The following is a 24738-nucleotide window of genomic DNA, read 5'->3' as shown; positions in this document are numbered from 1 at the left end:
TTGAACCAGCTGGAGTTTCCGAACACTCTTTAAAGGCAATGCATAGAGCGCATTGCAGTAATCCAATCAGGATGTAACTAAGGCATGTGTCACCGTGGCAAGGTCAGACATCTCTAGGAACGGGCACAGCTGGCGCACTAGCTTTAACTGTGCAAAGGCACTCCTGGCCACCATTGAAACCTGGGCATCCAGGCTCAGGGCTGAATTCAGAAGTACACTTAAGTTGCAGACCTGTGTCTTCAGGGGAAGTGTAACCCCATCCAGCACAAGCTGAATCCCTATTTCCTGATCTGCCTTTCAACTGACCAGGAGCACCTCTGTCTTGTCTGGATTAATGTAAATGCCATAAAATGTCATAGTTTTCATCATAATTCTTAATATCATTTAAATTAGTTTAATTTAAATACAGCAGTTAAATGTTCAGTAGCTGAAAAAGAAATCTGGTTTTTGTTTTCTAAAGAATCTTTCATATTATTATCCTGACACAGTTTTTATCCATTCTGTTATTTTACACAGATCCTAAATGTTCCATAGCTTACAACTTCCTTGTTCCATGGATTGGTATGTATTTTTCACTTTTCAGTTCTGGTTTTACATTAAGTAAGATTTCTGAAGGAAGATACCACATTTGCATTCTATTTTTAAACTATTAGTTCCCCATATATATATATACACACACACACACACACACACACACACAGAGAGAGAGTGTACTTAAACATAAGACGAGCCAAAGGTCCATCTAAAACAGCATTCTATTTCCAAAGTGTTCAACCAGATGCCTTTTGGAAGTTCACAAGCAGGACATGAGTGCATTGGAGATCTCCTGTTTGTGCACAGAGTAAGGGGAACCCAAAGGACCTCCCTTCTTTGTTGGTCAAAGCTACTTAGAATCTGATAGTGGGCACAGATTACCCTCCGGTCTACAGGCTACTGGTTATGCATTCACAGTGGGGTATTGATCTGGCTGCTTTGACAGCTTGGTGTGTCATGTTTTCTAGGTGATGGTGGGCAGACTGAATGGCTAGCTAAAACATTAATAGGGGCCCTGGAGCCAAACAAAATTTCACTACGAAATATAATTTAGTATGTCTATCCTTGGTAATAACACAACATAAGGACATAAGAAGAACCACATTGGATTATATCAAAGGCTTACCTAGTCCAGCATTCTGTTCCCACAGTGGCTAAAACTGAGAGAAGCAAGAGCACTGTGGGAGAGGAGCAAAGGAGGCAAGAAGGATAGACCGATGCAAAATCAGATTAAGAAACTTTGGCCTCGATCTTAAAGTAATTTCAGGTGGAGACTTACAACATCAACGTGATGCAATAAGACAAGCACTGCAGAGCAATTTTTGTAAAATGGCTGCAATTAAAGTCTCTAGATTTTTGTGAACCGCCCAGAGAGCTCCGGCTATTGGGCGGTATAGAAATGTAATAAATAAATAAAAATAAATAAATAATAGATTTTCCGATAGCTTTCGGCTCATAAAATTAACCCACAGGGAAGAAAAATATCTGACAGAAATTACCACCCCTGGCCTTCGCAAGGCACTTACTAGCCTGCGATTCCAGACAATGCCATCCAACTTTAGAGAGGGGAGATTCAAAAACATCCCCGGAGAACAACGTTTATGTATTTGTGGTGACCAAGCAGTAGAGGATACAGTTCATTATGTTCTATACTGTAAATTATACAACACCCCTAGGGATAAACATCTAGCGAGATTTCTGGCTTCAATTACTCATTATACAGATCTGGATAAAATTGGCTACTTATTTACAAACACTGCAAATTCCATCTTGTTAAACCTGGCTTGCTTTGCAGTGAAAATTAGGAAAGACTTAGTGTCCCTTAATGATAACTAAGATTGCTGGTAAAAATCCCAGCACTATATATGATGTTTTATATGTAAAAGTTCAATATTTGATGTTTAATACAATGGTGTAATGTAATGTAATGTAATGTTTTTTATATCATGACTCTTGTATCTGGCTAAAACCCATGCTGGGTTGCCTTAATAAAATTTGATTTGATTTGATTTGAAGAAGGAAAAGCTAGCTAAACATGCGTGTGCATATCAGTGGTTATGCTTGGCTCAAGACTCTAGAAGACCTCAGCACTTGCTTCCTAGCCCTAGGCTCTCAGCTGGTCCACTGAGATCCCTTAAGAGCTTATGTTGCCTCACTGTAAAATATGGCTGTCCCATTGGTCTGGCAGGATAGGCCACTCAGGACTGTACCTCCTGTGAATGGAGGAAAACACACTAGGGGGATGTCCTCTCACGCACCCACTGTGACAATCAACCACGCTCCTAGTTTTGGTAGGTAACTACTCTGTAAGGACTTTGAGCAAAATGAAACAATAGGGCAGGATGTGAAGCTCTAACTGGGCATAAAAGGCAGCGAGGTGGTTCAAATGAAGGAGAGAGGAACTCTGGCCCTGGAAACATGGGTTAGGCATTAGAGAAGGACAGTGGGAATGCTAGGAAGAGATGGAGACCCAAATGAACCCTGGGTGGATCTTGGAGCTGCCTGGCAGAGGGTCTGCCCATGTTGCGTCAAAAAATCAAAATGCACCTGCTGCATGCCTCAACTCAAGAGGACTTATAGACTTTAGTTTGGGAGCACAAAAGAAAAATAACTTTCTTTGGATTCATCATGGGGTGGAAAAAAGGATACAACACCTTGTCTCTGCTCAATGTAAGGCAACCATCCTTTGGATTCCTGGGTACTTCCTGCATCCCCCTGTCTAGCATTTACACATCTGGAAGTAGGCAGCAGACTTTCCTTCTAGGTAGGGGTGACCTACCTAATTGATTAAATTAAAGCTTGCTGACTAAGCATTGGGAAAGCTGTGATCCCCAGAAAATTAGGCAGAGGTATTTAGAACAAAGGCCATGATGAGGTAGTGCTTTAATTTGCTTATCTAGCTTAAGGAGAGGATGCCTCAGGATTGGACCATGTTTCTCACCAAGGCTATACATTGGCCAGTTTCAAGGTATCCTCATGGATTGTCTGGCTGGAGTGGTGACTGCAATCAGGAAGGCATTTGCATGTATTTGGTGTTCCCAAGCTTTGTATATTGCAGCAGGACAACTCCTTTGAACTCAGTTAAGGAAGAGGACATCTAAGTCATGCATTTCTGTTACAATAGATGCGTGACCATACACATGTCTGGAACCTGTTACCAGGAAATTCTTGCTCATGCAGCTTTTCTCAGAATAATACTTTTTGTTAATAAAGTGGTAGTGTGATACCAATGAAATTCCAGAATATAGACTAACTGTGGACAAAGCCATCATGGCAGAGCTTCTCAGTAATAAGGGCCCGAGACAAATGCATGGAGGACAAGGCTACCAGTGGCAAATAGTCATGGTGGCTGAATCTGAGAGTGGGCACAGACTGTTTCCTAGCGGTTATAGCTCGCTGACATCTATGTAATTCAAGGACTTAGTAAAATTTCCCACAGTATAGTCAGGCTTTTACATAAAATCATAAACTTTATTCAGTAATTCCTGCATCTGTCTTGAATGTTGTGGTTTAGTTATGACAGTAAAAAAATGCAGCATAAAAAAAATCTCATCAAGTTAAAAGGCCTTGGGGAAAATAAAATATTCACTTGGCAATGGAAAGCCATTAATGTGGTCACTAGGGCAGCCTGCCTGGTAAAAAGAAATCCATAAGCAGGGTGCTACAACTAAGAAGGCCCACTCCCCAGTTGTCTCCCACCACACCTCAGATGGTTTCCAAAGATTAACACATTATTCAGGGACTTAGGCTTATGCCTACAACTCCCAGCATGCCTTGGGTGGGAGGGAAGACTTATCAGGCTTTGGCAACCATCATCTGGAAGTGGCTCGCCATCCTGGGCCTGAAGGGGGAGTGCCTGGGGCTCTCTGCCTTGGTTGCTAGGCACCATTGGGAGCTGGAGGAAAGGAGGGTGCAACTGTGGACCCATTACCAATGTCAACGACCAAGCTAACCGTCAGTCAGCCGGCTCCCTCATGGCCTACATATGAGCACCGTTTGCACAGTGCAATGTAGACTGGCTAAGCAACATAAAATACAACAGGCCAGGTGCTCCGTTAGTAAACCATTTTGTAGAACAACAGCATTTGTATGCAGATTTAAAATTTTGGGCACTGGATAGACTTAATACACATGATGACAAACAGTAGTGGAAATGTAGTGGATTCTGAAATTAAGAACTCTGAATCTAAGTGGCCTGAATGAAGAATTGGAATTTTTACCACTCCTGTGACTCAGCAACTATTTGCAGACACTCCTCTACAATAGTAGCAGTGTCTCATTATGAGACCCTGGACTTATCACAACTACATGGAAACACCTGGCAGAGCCCCTTCCCCCCCCCCAAAAAAATGAACAAGAATATAAGGATAGATTTGAATGTTAGTTTATCACAGCAGACAATTATCTTGCTAGGGGAAATTCTGCAGACACTATCTTCTAGCAAGTAAGGATTTGTATATTATACTTTTGTTGGAAACCAGTTTTATATGATTTTATTAATACCACATGTATAAAGGTCCTAGTGGCACCGTGCAATGTTAAAAGTTTTAAAACTTACCTATGGGCATAGGCCCTTATGGCAATGTGCCTAATTAACTTAACAACAAAAACTAGGGGTGTGCACGGACCCCCCGCTCCGCCCCGCGGGCTGATCCGAAAATTTCGGATCGGCCCGCTCCGCTCCGCCCATACTCCGCTCCTCTTCGCCACGGAGCTCCGGCTCTGAATCAGAGCTCCACAGTGGAGGGGAGTGGCGCCAGGTAAGGCCGGGAGAGGAGGGCGGGAGGTTTACCGGGCCCTGCCGCCATTGCCGCCCGTGCGGCGATGGCCGCTGTCGCCACATGGGCAACAGCGGCAGGGCCCGGTAAACCCCACTTACCTTTCCGGCGGAGCTCCGGATCGAGGCGAAGGATCCGCCTTCACCTCGATCCTCTTCGCCACGCTCCGCCGGCCCCCCAATCCTTTTCGCCTCCGCCTTAAGGGCAGGCGAAGCCCCCTGCTCCGCTTCTAATTCGCCGGTCTGATTAGAAGTGGAGCACATCCCTAACAAAAACATATTTGAATGTTATACATTATCCTAATGTATTTTAATGTATTATTAATTTTACAGCCCCCTGAGGAAGGCCTTTGAATAATATACAGGCTGAAATGTGTCGGTCTTCGTGAAAATTTATGTATTTATTTCATTTATATCCCACCTCTTTTTCTCCAAAGAACCCAAGGCAGCATATATAATTTTCCTCCTCTCCATGTAATCCTCACAACAACCCTGTGAGGTAGGTTGGGCTGAGAGTCTGTGACTGGCCCGAAGTTACCCAGTGGGTTTCCATGGCCGAGTGGGGACTAGAACCCAGATGCCTCGACTCCCAGTCCGGCACTTTAGCCACTACACCACACTGTCTCTGAATAAAATAAATTATTTGCATCCTGAGAACCTGTTTCTCCTTTTTTCTGACCTGGCTTGGCGGCTCTCCTCCTTTTCTGTTTGTTTTTTCATGCATTCACAATACCAGTTAGTGGGGAATTTCCCAATACCACTTGGTGAGAAACATGAGCAGAAGGGTGCTATTGCGCACATGTCCCTGCTTGAGGGCTTCCCACAGGCATCTGGTCGGTTACTGTCGGAACAGAATGCTGCACTAGATAAGCCTTCGATATAACTCGGTATGGCTCTTCTTATGTTGTGTTATTGCTGTTGTTTACGGAAAAGCAACCATGGGAGGGCTGTCAGTTTCACGAGGGGAAAGGAGTGGGTAGTCTGCCTAACACGTTCCCCTCTTGCTGTTTGTCTAGACAAAATTGCCATCTCGCTGCTGCTTTTCTGCCCACAGGGAAAGAGATGCAGAGTTCCCCGATCTTTTGTTCAATGGATAAAAAAGCAATGTATTGGGTGTGAAGGAAGGCTGGGGTCAACCCAGCATCCCTGCATGGTAGTCTCTCTCTCTCTCTCTCTCTCTCTCTCTCTCTCTCTCTCTCACACACACACACACACACACACACACACACAAAACCCAATAAGAGATTGTTCACTGTCTTCCATTTATTGTTTAATTTGTTCCTGAAGTGTTGCATAACTACCATGTGTATTTCAAATTCAAGCACTTTGTAACAAAGTCTAATGTGCAATTCAAGGTTTATCTTTATTTGTTCCCAGTAAACCTGGAAGAACTGTAAAATGACCGGTGCCCCTGAAAGGAGTCCACAATCTGTACACCTGGCTCTCTTCTAGCTCAGCTTGCAAAATGGGGGTAGTGCATTATGCACCTCTCATCACATCCTGATCTGGGTCCATGACCTGCCTTGGAACTATACTGACCATTGGCTTTTCATGCTTTGTGTTTCCCATTTCCCCCTACTCACAGGAAGAGGGTTGCTAGTCCTGAATGGGCCGAAGTGGCAGCAGCACCGGAAGCTGCTCACCCCGGGATTCCATTATGAGATTCTGAAGTCATATGTGACTCCCATGGCTGAGTCAGTCAAAGTGATGCTGGTAGGAAATGCCGTTGCTAGTATCAAGCATTCGAGTAAAGCAGTGAAAGCAGCACCAGTAAGGGAATGACTAGACAGAGAAAAATAGGAAGAGCAGCACAGCTAGTGTAAAACAGGAGAAGTGACTCCAGGGGACAACAAAGCAATGTCAGACCGACTAGAATGATTGCAGTCATGGAGAACATATCTATGAGGAGAGACTAGGGATGCTTCCCGAGGGAGAGCTCCTAGTACTAAGAATCAAAAGGAAGCCAAAAAATGCTGCAGAAGAAACAGGACAGGACACGCCAAAAGGAGTATTTCTTTGGGTTAAAGATAACCAAGGATACAAGGACAAATGGCTACAAACCTGCCTTAAATAAATGCATACATGTAAGTGCTTATAATGACCTTGGTCAACAATGTGGTTAATAAAGTAAGAAATTTGGGGAGCAAAGCCTAGGGTCTTAGCTATAGACCTTCTTCATTTAGCTGCTTTAATTATGTAGTTCTAATATTTTAAATGTTCTTGTTTTTTTATTATTATGCTTGGTTTTATTGTTTTAAATTATAGTACACTGCTTTTTTGAAATAAGGGGAACATAAATGTTAATCATAAAGAAATAGATCTGCTACAAAATCCCTAGGGAGCCAACTGACCAGCCATTCCTCCCCCACTCCCTTCAGGTGTGAGGCCCAGCATAATTTCCCTCCATTACCCTCTCTAAAAGTGGGACTTTCTAAGTATGGGTGGTGCTTTTACTTTAGACTAACCCCTCTGCCCATATTCTCTTTGGACAAGAAAGGCAAACGGAGTAGCTGCCAATCCACTCAACCTGGAGGTTCCTGGATGGCCATGGTAGTTCCTGCATCCACTGGGTCTCCCTGCATGGCTTTTCCATACTGTCAGCTTGTAGGGGACTGGCCACTATAATTGCTGTAAACTGATTTAGTCTAAGGAGTTAGTTTCCTGGCTAAATACCCTTCCGATTGTGAGGTCTGCTATGAGAACTGCATCTATGAGAGGACAATGAGTTCAATGGCACTTACTCCTAGATAAGTGTATATATGATTGCATCATTAGTGGTGTTTACCCGCCTTCCCCAATCTGATGCCCTCCAGATGTTTTGGACTACAACTCCCAGTTGTTGCCTTCCAATAAACAGCAGGGCTTTCTGGGGCCAGATCTATACCAAGCAGGAAAAAACACATTGAAAGCAGTTTGAAAATGGTATGTGGGCTATGTCATGGGTTCCAACAGTTGTTAGTGCACTTCAGCCTTAGCTAGACCTAAGGTTTATCCCGGGGTCATCCCTGTTCATGTAAATGACACACAGGGGATCCTGGGAAAAGGTAGGGACGACCCCGGGACGACCCCAGGATAAACCTTAGGTCTAGCTAAGGCCTCAAATACCATTATAAAGCAGTAGTGTAGATCCTGCCTGGGAATCTGCTTTTTTACATTCCTGTCTTTGGGATCTCATTATTTTTTTTAGAGATAGGCATTACATAAATTGTTTAAATGAATGTGATGTATTATCTTATAAGGATAAATGGGAGAAGCTGGTCCAAGAAGACCCAGAGGTATCAGTGGAGATGTTTGAACATGTCAGCCTGATGACCCTTGACAGCATCATGAAATGTGCCTTCAGTGTCCAGAGCAACTGCCAGATGGATAGGTCAGTAAGGAATACTGTGATGCCTGAATGAGGTACACAGACCTCAGAATAAAGCCTATACAGCAATAGACATAGGAGGGTAAGACACAAAGCCATAAATTGACTTACAGGAGTAAAATCGTAAGACATAAATCAAACAACATTATTTTTAAAGAACAAAGAATTTAGACTAGTTTGATAATATTTTGCAAGTATTTGGCTTTAGAGTTAACAAAAGCTGGATGAATGCCAAATGCCAAGGAAAAGCAGGTCTTATTTGCAGCTGCAAGTGAAACTTCAAAACTTAAATCTTTCATATGCTGGATTATATACAAGATCTAGACTTATCACGACCATATAAGAAAAGGAACGATAAATTGTATACTTTGTCATTCAGCATCTTCATCCATATACTGATATAACGGATTTAAGTGGAACAATGTTAAGTAGTTTGATGGAGAAATAAGCCAATCCAAAGTTTCAGAGTTTGGGTCCAGAGTCTGGCATAGATAGTGTCTAGGCCTGCCTCAAGTCTCAAAACTTTGGGGGATACCAAAAATTGTCCTTAAGAAGGCTGTTTGAACTTTTTGGCCATTTGAATTGTACCTCAGAAGCCGCAGTGTGATGTCATGATGTAAATACACTGTGCAACTGGTGTAAATTCACTATGCCATCATAATATTATATTCAATAAGCACAGCAGAGTTTAGTTGAGATCCTGTTCCCACCCAATGAGTATAACTCAACTGATGGATTGGTCTGTGTGAGAGAAGTCTTTGAATTATGCTCTCAAGCATTCCAAAAATCTTTAAAATATTTTCATCAATTCAGGATTCCCCCCCCCAATTCCTTGAATTTAAATATTCACCTTCAAGTAAAGAAATGTGTCATTAAAACCGGAGGTTTCCCACCAAAGCTGGAATGTTGTATGCCAATGGACGTGTTAATTCAAAAATTTGAAATATACATTTTAGATACATGAATGTTTGCATATAATTTCACAGGCAAGCTGTGAATGGAAACCAGTCTACAATCAACTGTTATTTGAACATATGTCACTGAAGAATGGGGCATGAGTTCATTACATTGTGTCCATTTATGCAATTCCAGTTTGAGATGTTCCGTTGCCTCATTGCACATGCTCGGTAAATTTCTTCAGGTGTTCACTGCAAATGCATGAAGAGGGCAGTGGGACTGAAGGAAGATTCCTGACCATGGGGTTTCCCTTCAAAGCCTCCCCTTATTCATCTGTGCTTAGAATCCCCCTTTTGACTTCCGCAATGTTTGGGAGTGGAGTGGGCAGGTTTCTACCAAATGTCTTCCCAACAGGAAGCTGCAGCCTATCCTGGCTTTCTAATTTATACTTCCTCATTCACACATATTTTTTAAGTGCATGCTTAAACAAATTTAGGTGAATACCTAAAAATCATTATGTATGAATTGCCCCCTGTGTGTAAGGCATGAAAGACTCTCAGGTTGGAGATGGTCCCTAAGTCCTTGAATCTGCTGGATCCTCAAAGTTGACACTGAAAACACATACCACAGAATGTGTTTTGTGTAAATTATGCAAGAGCTACCAAGTTCTGTAGCACCTATTCATAATACTAGAAAATGAATATGATTGCTTATAAATGACTGGGCTCGATATTCAGTTGTAAAGGTACGCTAGTTTCATAAGTAAATCAGTACTTTAGGGGAATGAAGATCACCAAAAGACACATTCATTTTACTTTGTCCTTTTACTCTAACCGTCATGTATGCTGAAATTGAATAAAATAATCACTTCGCGATGATAGCAACATATTCTCTTCCTTAAGAACTGCCACATGAATATAGCAATTCCTTCATCGGTATTCTTAATACTAGATGTATTTAATCATAATACTCTTTAGCATTGTTTTATTAAATTTGTTTGTTTGTTTACAAAATAAATAAAAGCATCTTTAAAATAAACATGGGCTTGAGCTTCCTGAGTATTTTCCATTTCTTTTCTTCTCAAAGGGATAATTCTTACATTAAAATCATCTTTGAGCTCACCTTACTGATTAGTCTCAGAACACTGGTGCCTCCATACTACAGTGATCTCATTTACTGGTTTTCCTCTCAAGGGCGTCAATTCCGCAAGGCCTGTAAATTAGCCCACCTCCACACAGGTACGTTCCTTTGGTCTTTCTCTGTATCATTCTGTCTCAGGACTTTTGCCTCAGGAGCACCGAGTTAGCTGTTGATAAAAGTCTGTATTTTCAGTAGATTCATTTGGAGTATTTTCCAACCTTATGCTTGATTGGATAGCTGGCTCTTATGATTGGAGGCTGCCTGCCTTCATTGTTTCCACTTGACATTGTGTGTTCGGCCAAGTATGCTGCAAAAAGGGTTTTATTGTAAAATTTCGTGTTAAGAAATGTTCTTCAAATCTCCTTTTTGCTCACTTTGTCTTCAGTGGGAAGCTGGGATCTTTCAGAAGGGCCGTCCTTATTTCAACATGGGAAGGGATTACATGAATTTCAGGCCTAGGGGCCAGTTCCAGCTGCCCTGTGATCCCAAATCTGGCCCTCTTGGGTGACCAGATGGCCATGCTCCTGGAACCCACCTTCTTTCCCTCAATCACCAATCATTTGGGGATTTCATGGCTTTTGTGCAGTTTTTCCTCCATTCTTCTAAAAGATTGAAATGCCTCTCCTTAGTAAGAGTTTTAGGTAAAGAATATACCGGGATTGTTGGTATTTTTGTCCTCACTCCTTTTGCTTTGCCTCCACCCTTGCTGATTGTTGGAATGGAATGTGCCCACCCCCCTTCAGGCTTCTCCAAAACTGAATTCAGCCTTCCTGCTGAAAGAGGTATCCTGCCCTGGGTTCCATTGTCTGCTGCAACTTCTAAGGCATTCCTGCCCAGTGTTGTCCTTTGAGGGATATTGCAAATGCAGCTTAATCATTCCTAAGGAAATAATGTTTTGCCTTTTATTCCTGGTTCATATCTGTAATGCAGACAAAGTAATAAAGGAGAGACAAGAGGTCCTCAAGAATGAGCAAGAACTTGAGAAGACTCAGAAGAAGCGGCACCTGGACTTCCTAGATATTCTTCTTTGTGCAAAGGTCAGTGATGTGACCATTCCACGAGAATCAGTGGGTCTGGAAAGCATTTCAGATTTTTCCTATGTACATGCAAGTACAAGTGTATAGGAAAAGTGATTTTCTGTGATACCCAGATCAACATGGGTGTAGATGTTGGCTGCATAGCCTTTATTTAGTATATTATAGGCTTCGTTGCAAAGGGCCCCAACTTTTTGGTTTTTGCATCAGTCCTCTGTGTCTAAAATGAATAATTCATTGCCTTCAAATATAAGATGAAGAGGGAAGATATTAAAACAGCACAGGTAGTAGAGAGTCATATAGTAGTCAGGGGCAAACAATATCATGAGAAAAAATTAGCTTGAAAGGCTATTCTATGAGAATTCTCTTCTAATTGCCCTCTTTGCATGCCCCCACGTTTCTTTTATTTGTATCCAGCGCTTGGATTAAACAATGTATTTGGTTTTTGAATAACCTTTACACTGACAGCATGCTTACATTATTAGGATGAAGAAGGAAATCCATTGTCTGATGAAGACCTGCGTGCTGAGGTGGACACTTTCATGTTTGGAGGTCATGATACCGTATCCAGTGGGATCTCTTGGCTATTTTACTGCATGGCCCAAAATCCTGAGCACCAGCAGAGATGCAGAGAGGAGATAAAGGAGCTCGTTGGGGACCAAGAAACTATTCAATGGTGGGATTTAATTTTCTGTCTCTACATTTATTTTCATCTTCCCTTCTAGACTGGGGTATGTAGTAGGGCTGTGCAGGGACCCCCTGATCCGGAACCCACCAAGCAGCCCCGATCTGCCTCGGAGCTGCCTCAGGGGTCCCCGACCTCCCTTGGTGCCGAAGCTGAGGCAAAATTTGGACCCTCAGGGGTTGACTTAACTTTTATCTCCTTCTTTACAGGGATAACCTGGGGAAGATGACATACACCACCATGTGCATTAAAGAGAGCCTTCGACTTTACTCTCCAGGACCTGTAACAGCTCGATTATTGAGTTCACCTCTGACATTTCATGATGGACGAACCCTACCTGAAGGTCAATTTGTTCTCTAACCTCTTTAAAGGCTTTTGTTTCAACGCTCCTTGTAGGAAATGCCATATATGAAGGACTATTTTTGTCAACGCATTATATAAGTGTAATAGATAGATTGGGGGTGTGGGAAGATTAATTAAGCAAACAAAAAAGGCTGTAAAATTAAAAAACAATTGTAGTTTTCTGCACATCCCTCAAAGTCAAGCAAAGGCCATTACAGTAGTCTAATGTCACCAAGGCACGAGTGACAGTGACCAGATTCTTCTGATCCAGGGAAGGGCATAAAAGGCATATCAGTTTGCAGTAGGGTAGTACTGTACCCTACAGTAGGGTAGTTTGCAGTAGCACCCACCCCCTACTCACCTCAGAGGCTGGTTTGGTGCCCCCGAAGCAGCCCCGGTTTGCCTCAGGTGTGCTTCGGGGGTTGCCTGACCCATCTCAGTGCCAAAGCCGAGGCAAAATTCGGGCCCTCCAAAGCGACTTGGACTTTTTTAGGTGCCGGCTGCACACCAAGAAAAGTCTCCCCTTCCCCACTTACCTGGTGCCTCCATCATCTGTCGCCAACCTTGTGTCTGGCGCTTTCCACTTCCCCCAACGCATAAGACCAAATGTAGGCCGCGGCCTACTTCCAGGCTTATGCGTCAGCTGCCAGACGCAAGGACAGAGGTGGTGGACAGCGGAGGTAGGTATGCCTCCCTCCCCCCTTCCCCACTTACCTGCTGCCTATGCCTCTGCTGCGGCAGAGGCGGATGCAGCAGGTAAGGGACCCGCCGACGGCAGCTCCGAAGCGCCGAGGCGGCTCGAAGCTTCGGAACCAATTGGCTTCAACTTCGGGCTGCATCAGGCTTCGCCAGAACCACTTCGGAACCAACCCGAGCAGGCCCGCCTTGGCTCAGATTCGGGGTTTTGGTCTGAGACGGAGCACAGCTCTAGTTTGCTGCATTCCTAGCACCCATAGTGAGACTATGGCAGTGTACAGCAAATGTATAATGCTTTACAATGAATTCTTCTTCTTCTGTTCAGGCTTCCTTGTTGCACTGAATATATTTGGACTCCACAGAAACCCTGAAGTATGGGACAGCCCTGAGGTAAATTTAAAAAGGGGTTGGTGATCAAACCCTGTCAAATACATCAGAAAGATAGTTAAAAATCAAATACAAATACTAACAAAACTGAGGGAAACAGCAATAGTTCTCAGAATTGTACAAAGTTCTTTAAAATAAACGTAGGCTTCAGAAGCAATTTTGTTAAGGGATACTTAGGTTAAATATTAAAAAAGGATGAGGCTACATAGTGATTTTCAATGTTTCCAGAAAACATTTTTATTGTGAAATTGCCCTGTCTCAAACACAGAATTTTTCTTGCTGTCCAGATGACATTGCTTTCTATTTGTACCTATCAGTGTTTTTCTACTCTTTCTTCCATACTTAGCACAAAAATCTGCTAAAGAGGGAAAGACAATTCTTGCATATTGCCTTTTGTTTGACCTTTTGTTCCAAATGTGGAGGGAAACCCATGCCCCATGCCCTTCCCTTCCTTTGTCTTTTTCTACTATCTTGAGGTGGAAATCCGATTTTCCTCTGGCTACCTCCACCAAACCAGCCTTAAAACACTTTTGGGGCTCAAGAATTCAGTTTTAGGTAGTGGGGGATGGGGTTGGCTATTAGAAGCAGGGTGGGTATCCGAACAAGAAAACACTCCTCCAAGGGTCAAATATCAAGTTCAAAGGTTTACTGGGGGAAAATTAATAAGAAAATATTTTTATCTCTAAATGGATACACTCATGCAAGACACAAAAGCACACACAAGAGCAATAAGGGAATAAATGACTGGGGATAAATGCATCTATCTGACCCAATTAGGCAGTGTCTTTATTTTATCCAAGGCCTTTGCTAGACCTACCTGAAAGTCCGGTGGTGAGGAGGGGAGAGCCCGCGATGCAACTATCGCGGGCTCTTGACATAGTCTACACCTCAGGCGTGACGAGGTCAAGAAAGGACCCCGTCGCGTCCGCCATTTTGTTTACTCTCTTAAAGGGCCGGCTGTACATGAGCGTAGCAGCGGAAAGGTAAGTGGTTGTTGTTTTTAAAAAAGGTTTCCCCACTCCCCCCACCCTGCCCCTGATCTCTCCCCCCAGCTCCGATCTCCCCCCCGATCTCTCCCCCTGCCCCGATGGGCCCAGAGCTCCTGTGGAGCGCTGTGCCCGATGTGCGGCTTCTCCCGGCTCCTCGTGAGTAATTGGCCAAAGCCGGGAGAAGCTGCGGAACGGGCTACAAGCTCGGGCTCAGCCCGAGACCGTGGGAAATACCAGGTTACAAGTGTAGCCCGTTACCCCGGGGCAAGGGAGGGTTGATCCCTGCCTGACCCCGGGATCCCCTGTGCATCATTTGGACGCGCAGGGGCGAGCCCGGGTGTCAGCCCGGGCTAAACCCTTGTCTAGGAAAGTCCCAAGTCGCCTCCTACTCCCAGCAATATCTTACTATCATGGTGTTATGAGACTGGGAGGGAGGATAAAGTTTCCTCCTTGTGCACCCTCTTACAAGGGTTTCCCAAAGATGAATTACTGATAGGCTGCCACCAGACAAGGAAACAAGGCAACGATTTGGTTTATTTACAAAACACAGGCAGTCAGAGGAGGGAATGCCAAAGGCTTGAAGTTAACTAAAAGCAAAGCAAAGCAACAGTTCAGGCTGATGGCTTACAGAGGAGTGATTGTCCGGTCCGAGGTCTAGGGCGCTGGCAAAGGAGGTAGTCGAGAGTCCAGTCCAGGGTCAGCGCAGCCAGCTTTCAGCAAAGTCCAACAACAGTCCAAAGGTCAAATAGAGCAAAGTAGGCAACTGTATCGCAGTCCAGTCCGAGTCAACGCAGGAATCAGGAACAGAGAGAGACGTCGTCACGAAGAGGTCCGGAGTCACAACAGGAAACACGAAGCAGGAGCCAAGATACACGGAGCCGAGGTCAAGCGTCAGCCTGACGGTTTTGAGTGTGGGGAATATACCGCACCTTGAAGTTGAAAAGGACAAAGAACAGGGCCCACCGCTTTTGTCGTTGTGTCAGCTTACGTGCTGTCTGGAGGTATTCTAGATTGCAGTGGTCAGTCCGCACTTCTATGGGATGTGTTGCCCCCTCCAGCAGATGCCGCCAGGTTTCAAACGCCGCCTTGATGGTCAGGAGCTCCTTTTCCCAGATGGTATAATTGCGCTCTGGAGGCGTGAACTGCCTGGAACAGAACGCACAAGGCAGCCACCGGGATCCATCAACCGTATCGCAGTCCAGTCCGAGTCAACGCAGGAATCAGGAACAGAGAGAGACGTCGTCACGAGACGTCGTCCGGAGTCACAACAGGAAACACGAAGCAGGAGCCAAGATACACGGAGCCGAGGTCAAGAGATCCAGGGACAGAAGCTTTCGCCAGGAAGCTCAGTTAATCTCTGACAAAGCTACCTCGGCTAACAGCTGCGTATTTATGCTGAGTCAGAGTGCTGAGTCACGGTTGTGAAGGACCAAGGGGTGGGGGGAGGAGTGTTGTTGAATTTTGAATTATACCAACTTCCCTGCCCAGCAGTAAATTTGTTTTGAAATGCATCTGCTTTCCTGTTGAATAGTAAACTACGCCTTTCTGCTAGGTAGTAAACCATAGTGGTGATAGTAGATAAGAGAATAGTTTGATATGTTTATGGGAGGTATCTGGCCAGCCTGTTGTTTATGGTCCCGCCGGCGCCAAGACCCAGTTGACATGTGAGAAAAGGTGGGAGTCAAACTTCCCGAGGTCAGGCAAAGGCTTCACACCTGCGGGCTATCTCCTGCCCTGGCTAATTGGCCTTTGTGTGTGAAGAAAGATCAAGTACCTTCGTTAAGGATAAAAAAGGCTAATTGGATTAAGTTGGGGTAGGTCTTCAGCCTGGAGGCTATGGACGTCTGCGGTTGCCCAGTTTGGGAGCTGAAGGAAGGTTAGGGTATTGTTATTTGCTGAGGGCTGGTTTTTCCAAAGGCCAGTTGGGCCGCTTTGGCTGGAGGGGGGAGAAGGGAAACTTAGTGGAGAGATTGCCTGTCCTTTCCTGAATGGAGTCGTGGGTGGTTCTGCCTGATTTCTATCTACCGCAAATATTCTTTTCCCCTGCTTCTTTGTATTCTCCGTTTTATTTGCATGTTTGTAGCTGCTAACAACCAAGTTCTTATTTAGTTATTGTGTTTATACAATAAACTTTTATCTTGGTTACTTTGGGTGTTTGTGTGCTTTTATTCCAAAGAGGTACTGGTTCTGGAGTGGAGTGGGATGAGCACCCCAGAGGGACCCTTGGGAAGGACTGATTAACTCAGACTTCCTCTACAACGGTCTTTCAGCTGTTCCTTAATTGCTTGGCGTTTCAGATAAAGGCGACGCGACCGGCGCCTTGTTTCCTTTTCGGCCCGCAGCTGACTGAAGCCAGGCTTGTTTATTTCGTCCCCTGAACCCTGCAGATTATCAGAGGTCTCTGCTGGCACTGAGCCCTCTGAGCTGGCAGAGGTCCCAGCCTGCACACTTGTGCACAGCCTTTCCCTCTGTGCCTTCGCAGGAGTCTCTGCCCGTCCCGACTCCACACCTCCTGGGCTGGTGCTGGGCCCTGCTTCTTCCAGCTCCTCATCTTCCGACTCTACGTCTACGCAGGGCATGACACTTGGAGAGTTCCAGAGCCCTATTACTAAGGACTCCCCCCTTTAGTCCAGGCAGAGGAGGAAATAAAAAGAATGTCGCCTTAGATCCCACCCAACACAAAGCCCAGAAACAGAAACTTTACAAAACCCATGTGAAAATCCTAAAAACACAAATGGTCGCTTTCCAACTAGGGATACCAGGAGTGGCCGACTGGTTCTGGGAGTCCTGCAGATCCCCATGTATCTGTCCCCCTGGACCCAGTCAGGTGCTTTCAGCATGAGCACAGGAAGGGGAAGTGTGCAGTTTTGGCACGTGGGTGGGCAGCTGCCAAGGGCTTGCTGGGCCAAACTGAGCGTCAGAAGAGAACAGTTTGTCCATCTCTTTCATGGAGTCTGTAGCATGGGAAAGTGTTTAGTGAGAATTCCCTTTTAAAACAATGAAGCAAAATGTGCAAATATAAAACGGATTTTTTTCGGGGGAGGGGGAGGGAAAAAAGGAAGCAAAAAACATGGGAAGGCAACAATCACACACTTATATAGAATTCTTAATAAAATCAGTAAAGTCAATTAATTAATTTAGTAGCATGTTCCCTATTGGAGTAGAATCTTGTGTTTCACAAGCATATACATGGTTTATTAATTCAAAGAGGATGATCACAGATCACTTCCAGAGAGGTGGTATATGAAAAGCCACAGAAAGAATGAATTAACTCCCCACTTTAGCAGAGATCTTAACTGAAGATCTGAGTTTAGTAAAGGCCAACTTCTTAAGAAAGGCTTATGGATTTTTTTGTCATATATTGTGACAGTCTCAATTTTTTGATGTCAGCACTCTAACCAGAAAATCAGATAATTACCTAGTGGTTGGATAAGCCTTCTTAATAACTGTATACTTGTATCACAGGAAGAGTAATAAGGTTTGGAGGAAGGACAGAAGGTCAAAAGAAGGGCTCAGGGATATTTATTTAGAGCAAAGGAGAACAAGAAACTACCCTCCTGGTTGGCTCAAAAAAGGAGGAAACTGGCTGTTTTATGATATAAACCCTGAGGCAGAAATTCAGAGGAGGATCAGAAGAGAAAATCATAAAGAAAGAAGCCCAGAGTCCCAGAGGAAGGAAAGAGCTGCAGCAGCTGGAGAACTGGTTAAGAAAATGCTGAAACCATTCAGGTTCTGTTCTGCAGGCTGGCTCCAGTATCTCTCCTAACAGTAGTGCATCCCTCAAAGGGATCCTTAGCTGGTCTGTTTAGCATTGTGCCACTTTTATCAGAGATGTTAGCACAAGGTTACATGGATGACAAAAATCTGTAACCTGAACCACTGTAAGACTGTTGATTCGCATATTTACTTAGAGATTGACTTTTTTATTTGACTGCAAACATGCCAGGAGGGCTCAGCACCTGACAAAGATTTCATAAGCCAACAACAAAACGATGGGTTCTATTTGTGATTATAGTTTGCTAAAACACTATAGTTTGTTAGCAGTGATGTGTTCAAAAGTAAGCCAGATTTCAAAAACTACAGCATGGCTGCTGTTGGAGTCATGCTAATTTTAACTCCAACTTTTTTCTGAATTGGTATAGTTTCAAAGGCTTGGATTGATCAGAATGCAGCAACAGATAACTTGCATGATTCTGAGAAGGGGCATAAAAATTGTTTAATATTTTAAACTTCTGTACAGGGGCATCCACCACCTCAAACGAGCCTTATCAAGGGGTTGTGATTCAGTGTTCTCTAAATGTGAGAATACGGGGAATGCACTAGCCCCACCAACTTCTGTCACCGTTTCCACCACTCTCTCCACACATGATGGGTGACTTTCTGAAGAGGAGAAACACCCTGATCCCTGGGGATCTCTATGATTTGGAAGCCTTATTAAGCCAAACACTGAAATCTGTGTGTGGCAATGGATGTGCACAGTCAGCTGGCCCCAGCCCAGGTGCTGGCACATGCACACGTTTCAAGTGGCTGTCATGCATCTAGCAGATGTGTGATTCGGCCCCCGGTTCATTGCCACATCAGTTCAGGCATTCATACCTTGCACTTTCTCTTTCAGGTCTTTGAACCCATGAGATTTTCTCCAGAGAATTCAAGTTTGCGCCATCCCTATGCTTTCATGCCTTTTGCTGCTGGGTCAAGGTAATGGGATTTGAGGGCTAATTTACACTTCCAGTTATGCTGTGGCAATTATTAATCCTTGGATTTATAGACTTGGTCAAGCAATGTCAGGACTGGGCGACTTGTTCACCACTGGGCCCCTCATATGTTAAAATGTGCTAATTTTTAATACTCACACTTCTCAAAAACATGCTTGTTTGTCGTTTTGCTTTCATGCTATCTTGGTGTGCACAATGAATAAACACCAATTCTCCAGAACCATTTCCATAGGTTACTTTGAGTTGTTTGGTTTTGGTCTGTTCATGTCAACATTTGAAAATACAAAAGGGGGATATTGAAGCCTCTCCGCTGGAGTTATCCTGCTCCCTGAACTTCACCCCCTGACTCAAACGCGAGGGAATCTTACCTAAACACCCCAAGCATCACACCACAAAGCCAGATCTCTTGTAGATTGTATAGATCAGATTTCCAGTAAATAACTGTTGACTCTGCATGAAAATTGGTACGTTCCCCCTCAAAGAGTGAGAGTTGCATTGCAGGCATCTTTGACTTTGCCAAATGTTCCACGAGCATTTCTATGAAAATAAAATGCTGTCTCATGTCTCTCTTTGCTCAGGAACTGCATTGGACAGCAGTTTGCCATGATTGAGTTGAAACTGGCCCTTGCCTTAACTTTGCTCCGGTTCGAACTGAAACCAGACCCAGCAAAACCTTCGTTTCCTATGATTCAGATTATCACAAAGTCCATGAGTGGGATCCATCTAAAATTGAAGAAACTCTGTTGAGATGCCATGAGTGTGCGATCCTGATGCTCTGAAATGCATAGCAACAAAGTTGGTTGAACATGTTCAGTGTAATATGGAGAGGCGGGTAAAAAATAAATAAATAAATAAATTATTATTATTATTATTATTATTATTATTATTATTATTGTATATCTAGTAGTGGAAAGTATCTAGTAGCTGAAACTTACTACACTGTTGAATTACTTCACTTTTAATTACAATATGCAGAATAGGTGTCATACAGTTAAGGCTTCTTTTATTTATATGCTAGGAAAATGCCCACTAGTGGTCTCCTTTTGAGAGGAAATTATCATATGGATAAACTTTGTATTGGAAAGCTCTTTAATATTTACTGACGTACATATTCTATTAAACTACCTGCTTCTTGGAATATAACACATAGTCAGTGTAAATGGATTTCTCACGCCCTCTTGACTGCCAAAAGACTTATACTACAACACTGGAAGGATAAAAGCTCACTGCCTATAATGCAATGGATTGAAAACCTAACAACACTAGGAACATTTGAAAGAGTGGTATATAGGTGCCACTCACAAATGGACTTATGTTTGGATATTTTTTGTCTGACTCTTCTGCCAAGACTCTTGTTCATGCATTGGTTATTTCTCAGTTGGACTACTGCAACCTACTTCTCACTGGCCTTCCTTCTTCTCACATCAGTTCGTTGGTTTCTGTTCACCACTCTGCTGCTAAGATCATCTGCTTGGCTCGCTGCTCTGACCATGTTGCTCCACTTCTGAAATCTCTTCATTGGCTTCCAATTCACCTCAGAATCCAATATAAACTTCTCCTGTTGACCTACAAAGCTTTTCAGTCTAGCTCCTTCCTATCTTTCCTCTCTCATCTCACACTATTGCCCCGCTTGTGCTCTTCGCTCCTCTGATGCCATGTTTCTTACCTGCCCAAGGGTCTCTACTTCCCTTGCTCAGCTTCGTCCATTTTCTTCCGCTGCCCCTTACGCCTGGAACGCTCTTCCAGAACATCTGTGAACTACAAGTTCAATCACAGTTTTTAAAGCTCAGCTAAAACCTTTTCTTTTTTCTAAAGCTTTTAAAACTTGATTTTGATCTGACTTTTATACTGTTAGTTTTACTCTACCCTGTGCCTGTTTGGTGCATTCTCTTCCCCTCCTTATTGTTTTATTATGATTTTATTAGAATGTAAGCCTATGCGGCAGGGTTTTGCTATTTTATTGTTTTACTCTATACAGCACCATGTACACTGATGGTACTATATAAATAAATAATAATAATAATAATAATAATAATAATAATAGGTCTGATTTTATTAAAATTTAAGTGTAATCTATTCCTTTTTTAAAGAATGTTGTAATATTTGAAACTAAGGCCTCTAAAGCACAAAGCTTTACTTGTGGTTTTTATTTTATTTTTGTCTTTGTTTGTCTGGATGAAATCTACAATACAGAAATGATTTTAAAAACCCTTAATTATAATATGGTGAATGTACACAATGGCTGTTTGTTATGCATATTAACTGTTCAACTCACATGAGTGGCAACACACATACACAGTCATTTACTACCTCCACCCATCCAGTTATGAACAAATCATCACATGAAGTTTGTCTGAACTAATATTGCTATTGTCTTATGTTTTGCTTGGAGCAATGAGAACACCTCTTCTGAGTCAATAGATCCTAATATTAGGGGGTGGGGAATTAAGGGCGATAACTCTAGTTATCCAGAACTAGAGATGGACTCTTACTTCCTGTCTATTTAGCTTAGATTCAGAGATGGGATATGCCTTTCGTGCTTTACAAGTACTGAGTTATACCCACAACTATTTGAAATAGGAAATAATTCCTTTAGTAGTAAGAAATACCATTTATACACATCATTCAGACTTAATAAAGAAATAGGAAAAGAACAGAATTGCTTTCTATATTCACCAGAAAAGAATTTGTCTTCCTTCAAAGACCCCTGAAAGGAGCTGAAGGAGAACCTAGGAATCTTGAATGAAGGTAGAACATAGCATCTGGGGAAAGGCTTGTTTTATACTGTTGTAATTTACCAGTTCCTATATTTATTGCCAGAAATGGCAACTCTAATATTTTAAACTTAGTGACTGGTTACAATAGGGTGGTCTAACCCCCTCAAGGACCCCTCTTCATCTTAGGGTAACACCCTCTTCTTTATGTCTTTTGTGACACTACTTGTATAATCAACAGTTCTACAGAAATTTGACGACTTCTCTGTGGTTTCCTCTTATGGTTTAAACCTAGCTGATGCATGAAAGTTATGGGGCAAGACCTATGCTCATTATACTGCCTTTTCTCCAGATGAAGCTGCCAGTAATAATATGCCAAGAGCAAACTTGGATTCATATCAATATATTACATAAGAAGAGCCATGCTGGATCAGATCAAAGTCCATCTAGTCCAGCATTCTGTTCACACCATGGCTAACCAGCGATTGCCCAGGACACTAGTGTAACAGCACCCTCCCATCCATGTTCCCCAGTAACTGGTGTACATAGGTTTACTGCTTCAAATACTGAAGGTAGCACATTGCCATTAGGACTAGTAGCCCTTGATAGCCTTCTCCTCCAGGAGCCATTAATAGCCTTCTCCACCAACTGTATTGGTGGCCATCACTATATGCTTTTTGTACTGTGAAAATGATCAAAGCAGCTGATTCTTTGTGGATTTGTTGCTTGATTCCCTTATAGAACACATTTTTTATTTCTTGTGCTAAATTCTGCCTTGTTAAGCATCTTAGGTTCCCTAAGCCCACTCTGCCAACTACATGTTCCCAACCCCAAGCAGTCATTTTGTAAGCATATGGCTTCTCATTCACACCACACACTCCCTCACCCTACCACACCACCACTATCCTGCCCCCTGCCACCCCAATCCCACACCCTGCCCACAACCCCACTCCCTGAACAGTCATTTTGTAAGCATGTGGCTTTTCACACAAACCCATCAACGTGCCCCCAGTGTTTCAGTGTTTGTTATTTATGTATTTATTTAACTGTTTGATATTCTCTTCAGATAATTTTATTCATTTTACGGAGCAGTATCCTGACTTGGCTATTCAGGCAGGAAAATCTGCTGAGAACATTTTGGACCTGGAAAGCCAAAATCTCACAAAAAAATGGTATAGGGCCAAAATTGTGTGAATTTTATTTATATGTTTTATTTGATTTATACTCATTTACTTTAAACATACATCTATAAAGGTTCTAACACATACAATCTTTGCAATCTTTGCCTTGGATGGAAAAGTTTTATTATGTTTCTTATCTATGCCTCTGGTCTATCATTTTGTAAATTCATCATGCTTATTCCTGATTCTAAGTGTGCAGAACCACAGGATGACACAGCTGCCTTTTTTAGTCCAGTCAAATCAATTCCATCGATGCTGGGATGCTAACCAAGGAATGAGTGTTTCTTTATTAATGGGGCCCACTTGATCTTCTATGCTATGGCCTTAGCTTGAAAGGATGTTCACCTCACTGTTTCCTTGACGTCTTCTCTTTGGGTTGCTCCTCCTACTTGTCTGTTATTTTTTCTGTCACTTGTGCTACAGCTTGAATCTCTAGTGTTTGTGGTTCCTGCCGCAGTGGGTTGAAAGGGGAATGACATCAATGGGCATGGAGGTTCATTTATTTGCTCCATCCTCACTGCTGCTACTGCTTTGTGCATCTTAAGCCAGGATCTACACTTTAAAACAGTTTATAATACTTTTTACAACTGTTGGGGCCCGGGACACACAGCATATAGAGCTTTATCCCACGTACCTGTTTCCCTTGAATTATCCCTTACAGTGCTAAGCTGTCGCTGTTGTTGCTACCAGGCAGCTAGATCCTTTGCATACCAGGAAATGGGTTTAAGGGGGGGAAATGTAAAAAAATCATTAAAAAATCATTAAAAAATCAACAGATGACCCAATCCAATTCAAATTTAGTATGCTTAAAGCTCTCCTTAGTATCTATTACTGTGCCAATTTTGATGTCTTTATCTTTAAAACTTACGCAGATGTAAGCATTTGTTTAATTTTTCTTCAAATCCTGCTCCTGTGCCCCAGTGGCCGCTCGGAAAACAACAAATGATACGCTCAAAAGCTAGTAGCAAAATACTGCACTTCTTTTGGTTAAGAAGTTTGGTTTATACTGTTGTTTTTATGTTTCTGATGGTTTTTAACATTTTTATACTTTTTAATGTTTACTGTTTTAACTTTTGTGAGCCGCCCAGAAAGCTTCGGCTGTGGGGCAGTATGTAAATGTAATAAATAAATAAATAAATAAAAGCAGGATACATGGGAGTACTTTACAATAAAAGCAGATTATAAACTGGAAAACTTCGGAGTACTTTGCATGCAATTCGCAGTGATTGCACAGTATAATGCTGGTGTGATAAAGCTCATAGTTTCCAAACCATTTTCAAAGTGTTTTAACCTGCTTGGTGTAGATGTGGGTCTTTCAATAGTTGGATGGTGGCCTGACAGTTCTCATGACTGGCTGCCACTTTAGTTTCTCTACTCTGATCTACTAAAAATCTTGCTGCAGTTTGAACTTCATCTAAGTGTATTTTAAGAGTATCTAATTCCCTTGTTGCTATACCTTCATTTAGAATGACCATATCTCTGTGTTTTTTTAATCCAGATCGGTCTGGGAAATTCGGCCATCCTGCATGTCAAGGGGGGATTTTGTATAATTTTCTCTAATGTCTGGAAATGACACACTTTCCCCTTTAAGGCCTGAAAGTGTGTCATTCCCAGACATTAGAGAAAAGGCCCCAAATGGAGCAGGGGGAGAAGACAGGCTCCGAGTGGAGGAAGGGAAAGCCCGGGGCAGGGAAGAATAACACGCTTCTGGAATCAATGGAATCCACGCTTTCCCGCCTCCCCACTGTTCCAACTGGGGCTGGAAGCGGGGGTCGTGGTGG

At 43.0% G+C, this 24738-nt stretch overlaps 2 protein-coding genes across 2 annotated transcripts in view; one reads left to right on the top strand and one right to left on the bottom strand.

The window, feature by feature from the left end:
• The window catches only part of PDZK1IP1 (PDZK1 interacting protein 1), a 355951-nt gene that overhangs the window by 149803 nt on the left and 181410 nt on the right, over window positions 1-24738 (bottom strand). The window lies entirely within an intron of this gene.
• Window positions 1-24738, top strand: part of LOC134405181 (uncharacterized) — a 59709-nt gene that overhangs the window by 6898 nt on the left and 28073 nt on the right. The window contains exons 3-12 of the mRNA XM_063136438.1: window positions 517-561; window positions 6396-6523; window positions 8050-8180; window positions 10161-10312; window positions 11145-11251; window positions 11734-11924; window positions 12143-12276; window positions 13297-13361; window positions 18963-19045; window positions 19641-19804. Of these exons, the coding sequence (XP_062992508.1) occupies window positions 517-561; window positions 6396-6523; window positions 8050-8180; window positions 10161-10312; window positions 11145-11251; window positions 11734-11924; window positions 12143-12276; window positions 13297-13361; window positions 18963-19045; window positions 19641-19804 (1200 nt within the window). The remainder of the gene's footprint in view (window positions 1-516; window positions 562-6395; window positions 6524-8049; window positions 8181-10160; window positions 10313-11144; window positions 11252-11733; window positions 11925-12142; window positions 12277-13296; window positions 13362-18962; window positions 19046-19640; window positions 19805-24738) is intronic.

Source organism: Elgaria multicarinata, chromosome 1 (assembly GCF_023053635.1).
Source record: "Elgaria multicarinata webbii isolate HBS135686 ecotype San Diego chromosome 1, rElgMul1.1.pri, whole genome shotgun sequence".
NCBI classification, from domain to species: domain Eukaryota; kingdom Metazoa; phylum Chordata; class Lepidosauria; order Squamata; family Anguidae; genus Elgaria; species Elgaria multicarinata.
Note: the sequence above shows the minus strand (reverse complement) of the source record. Positions and strands in the feature narration are given on the sequence as shown.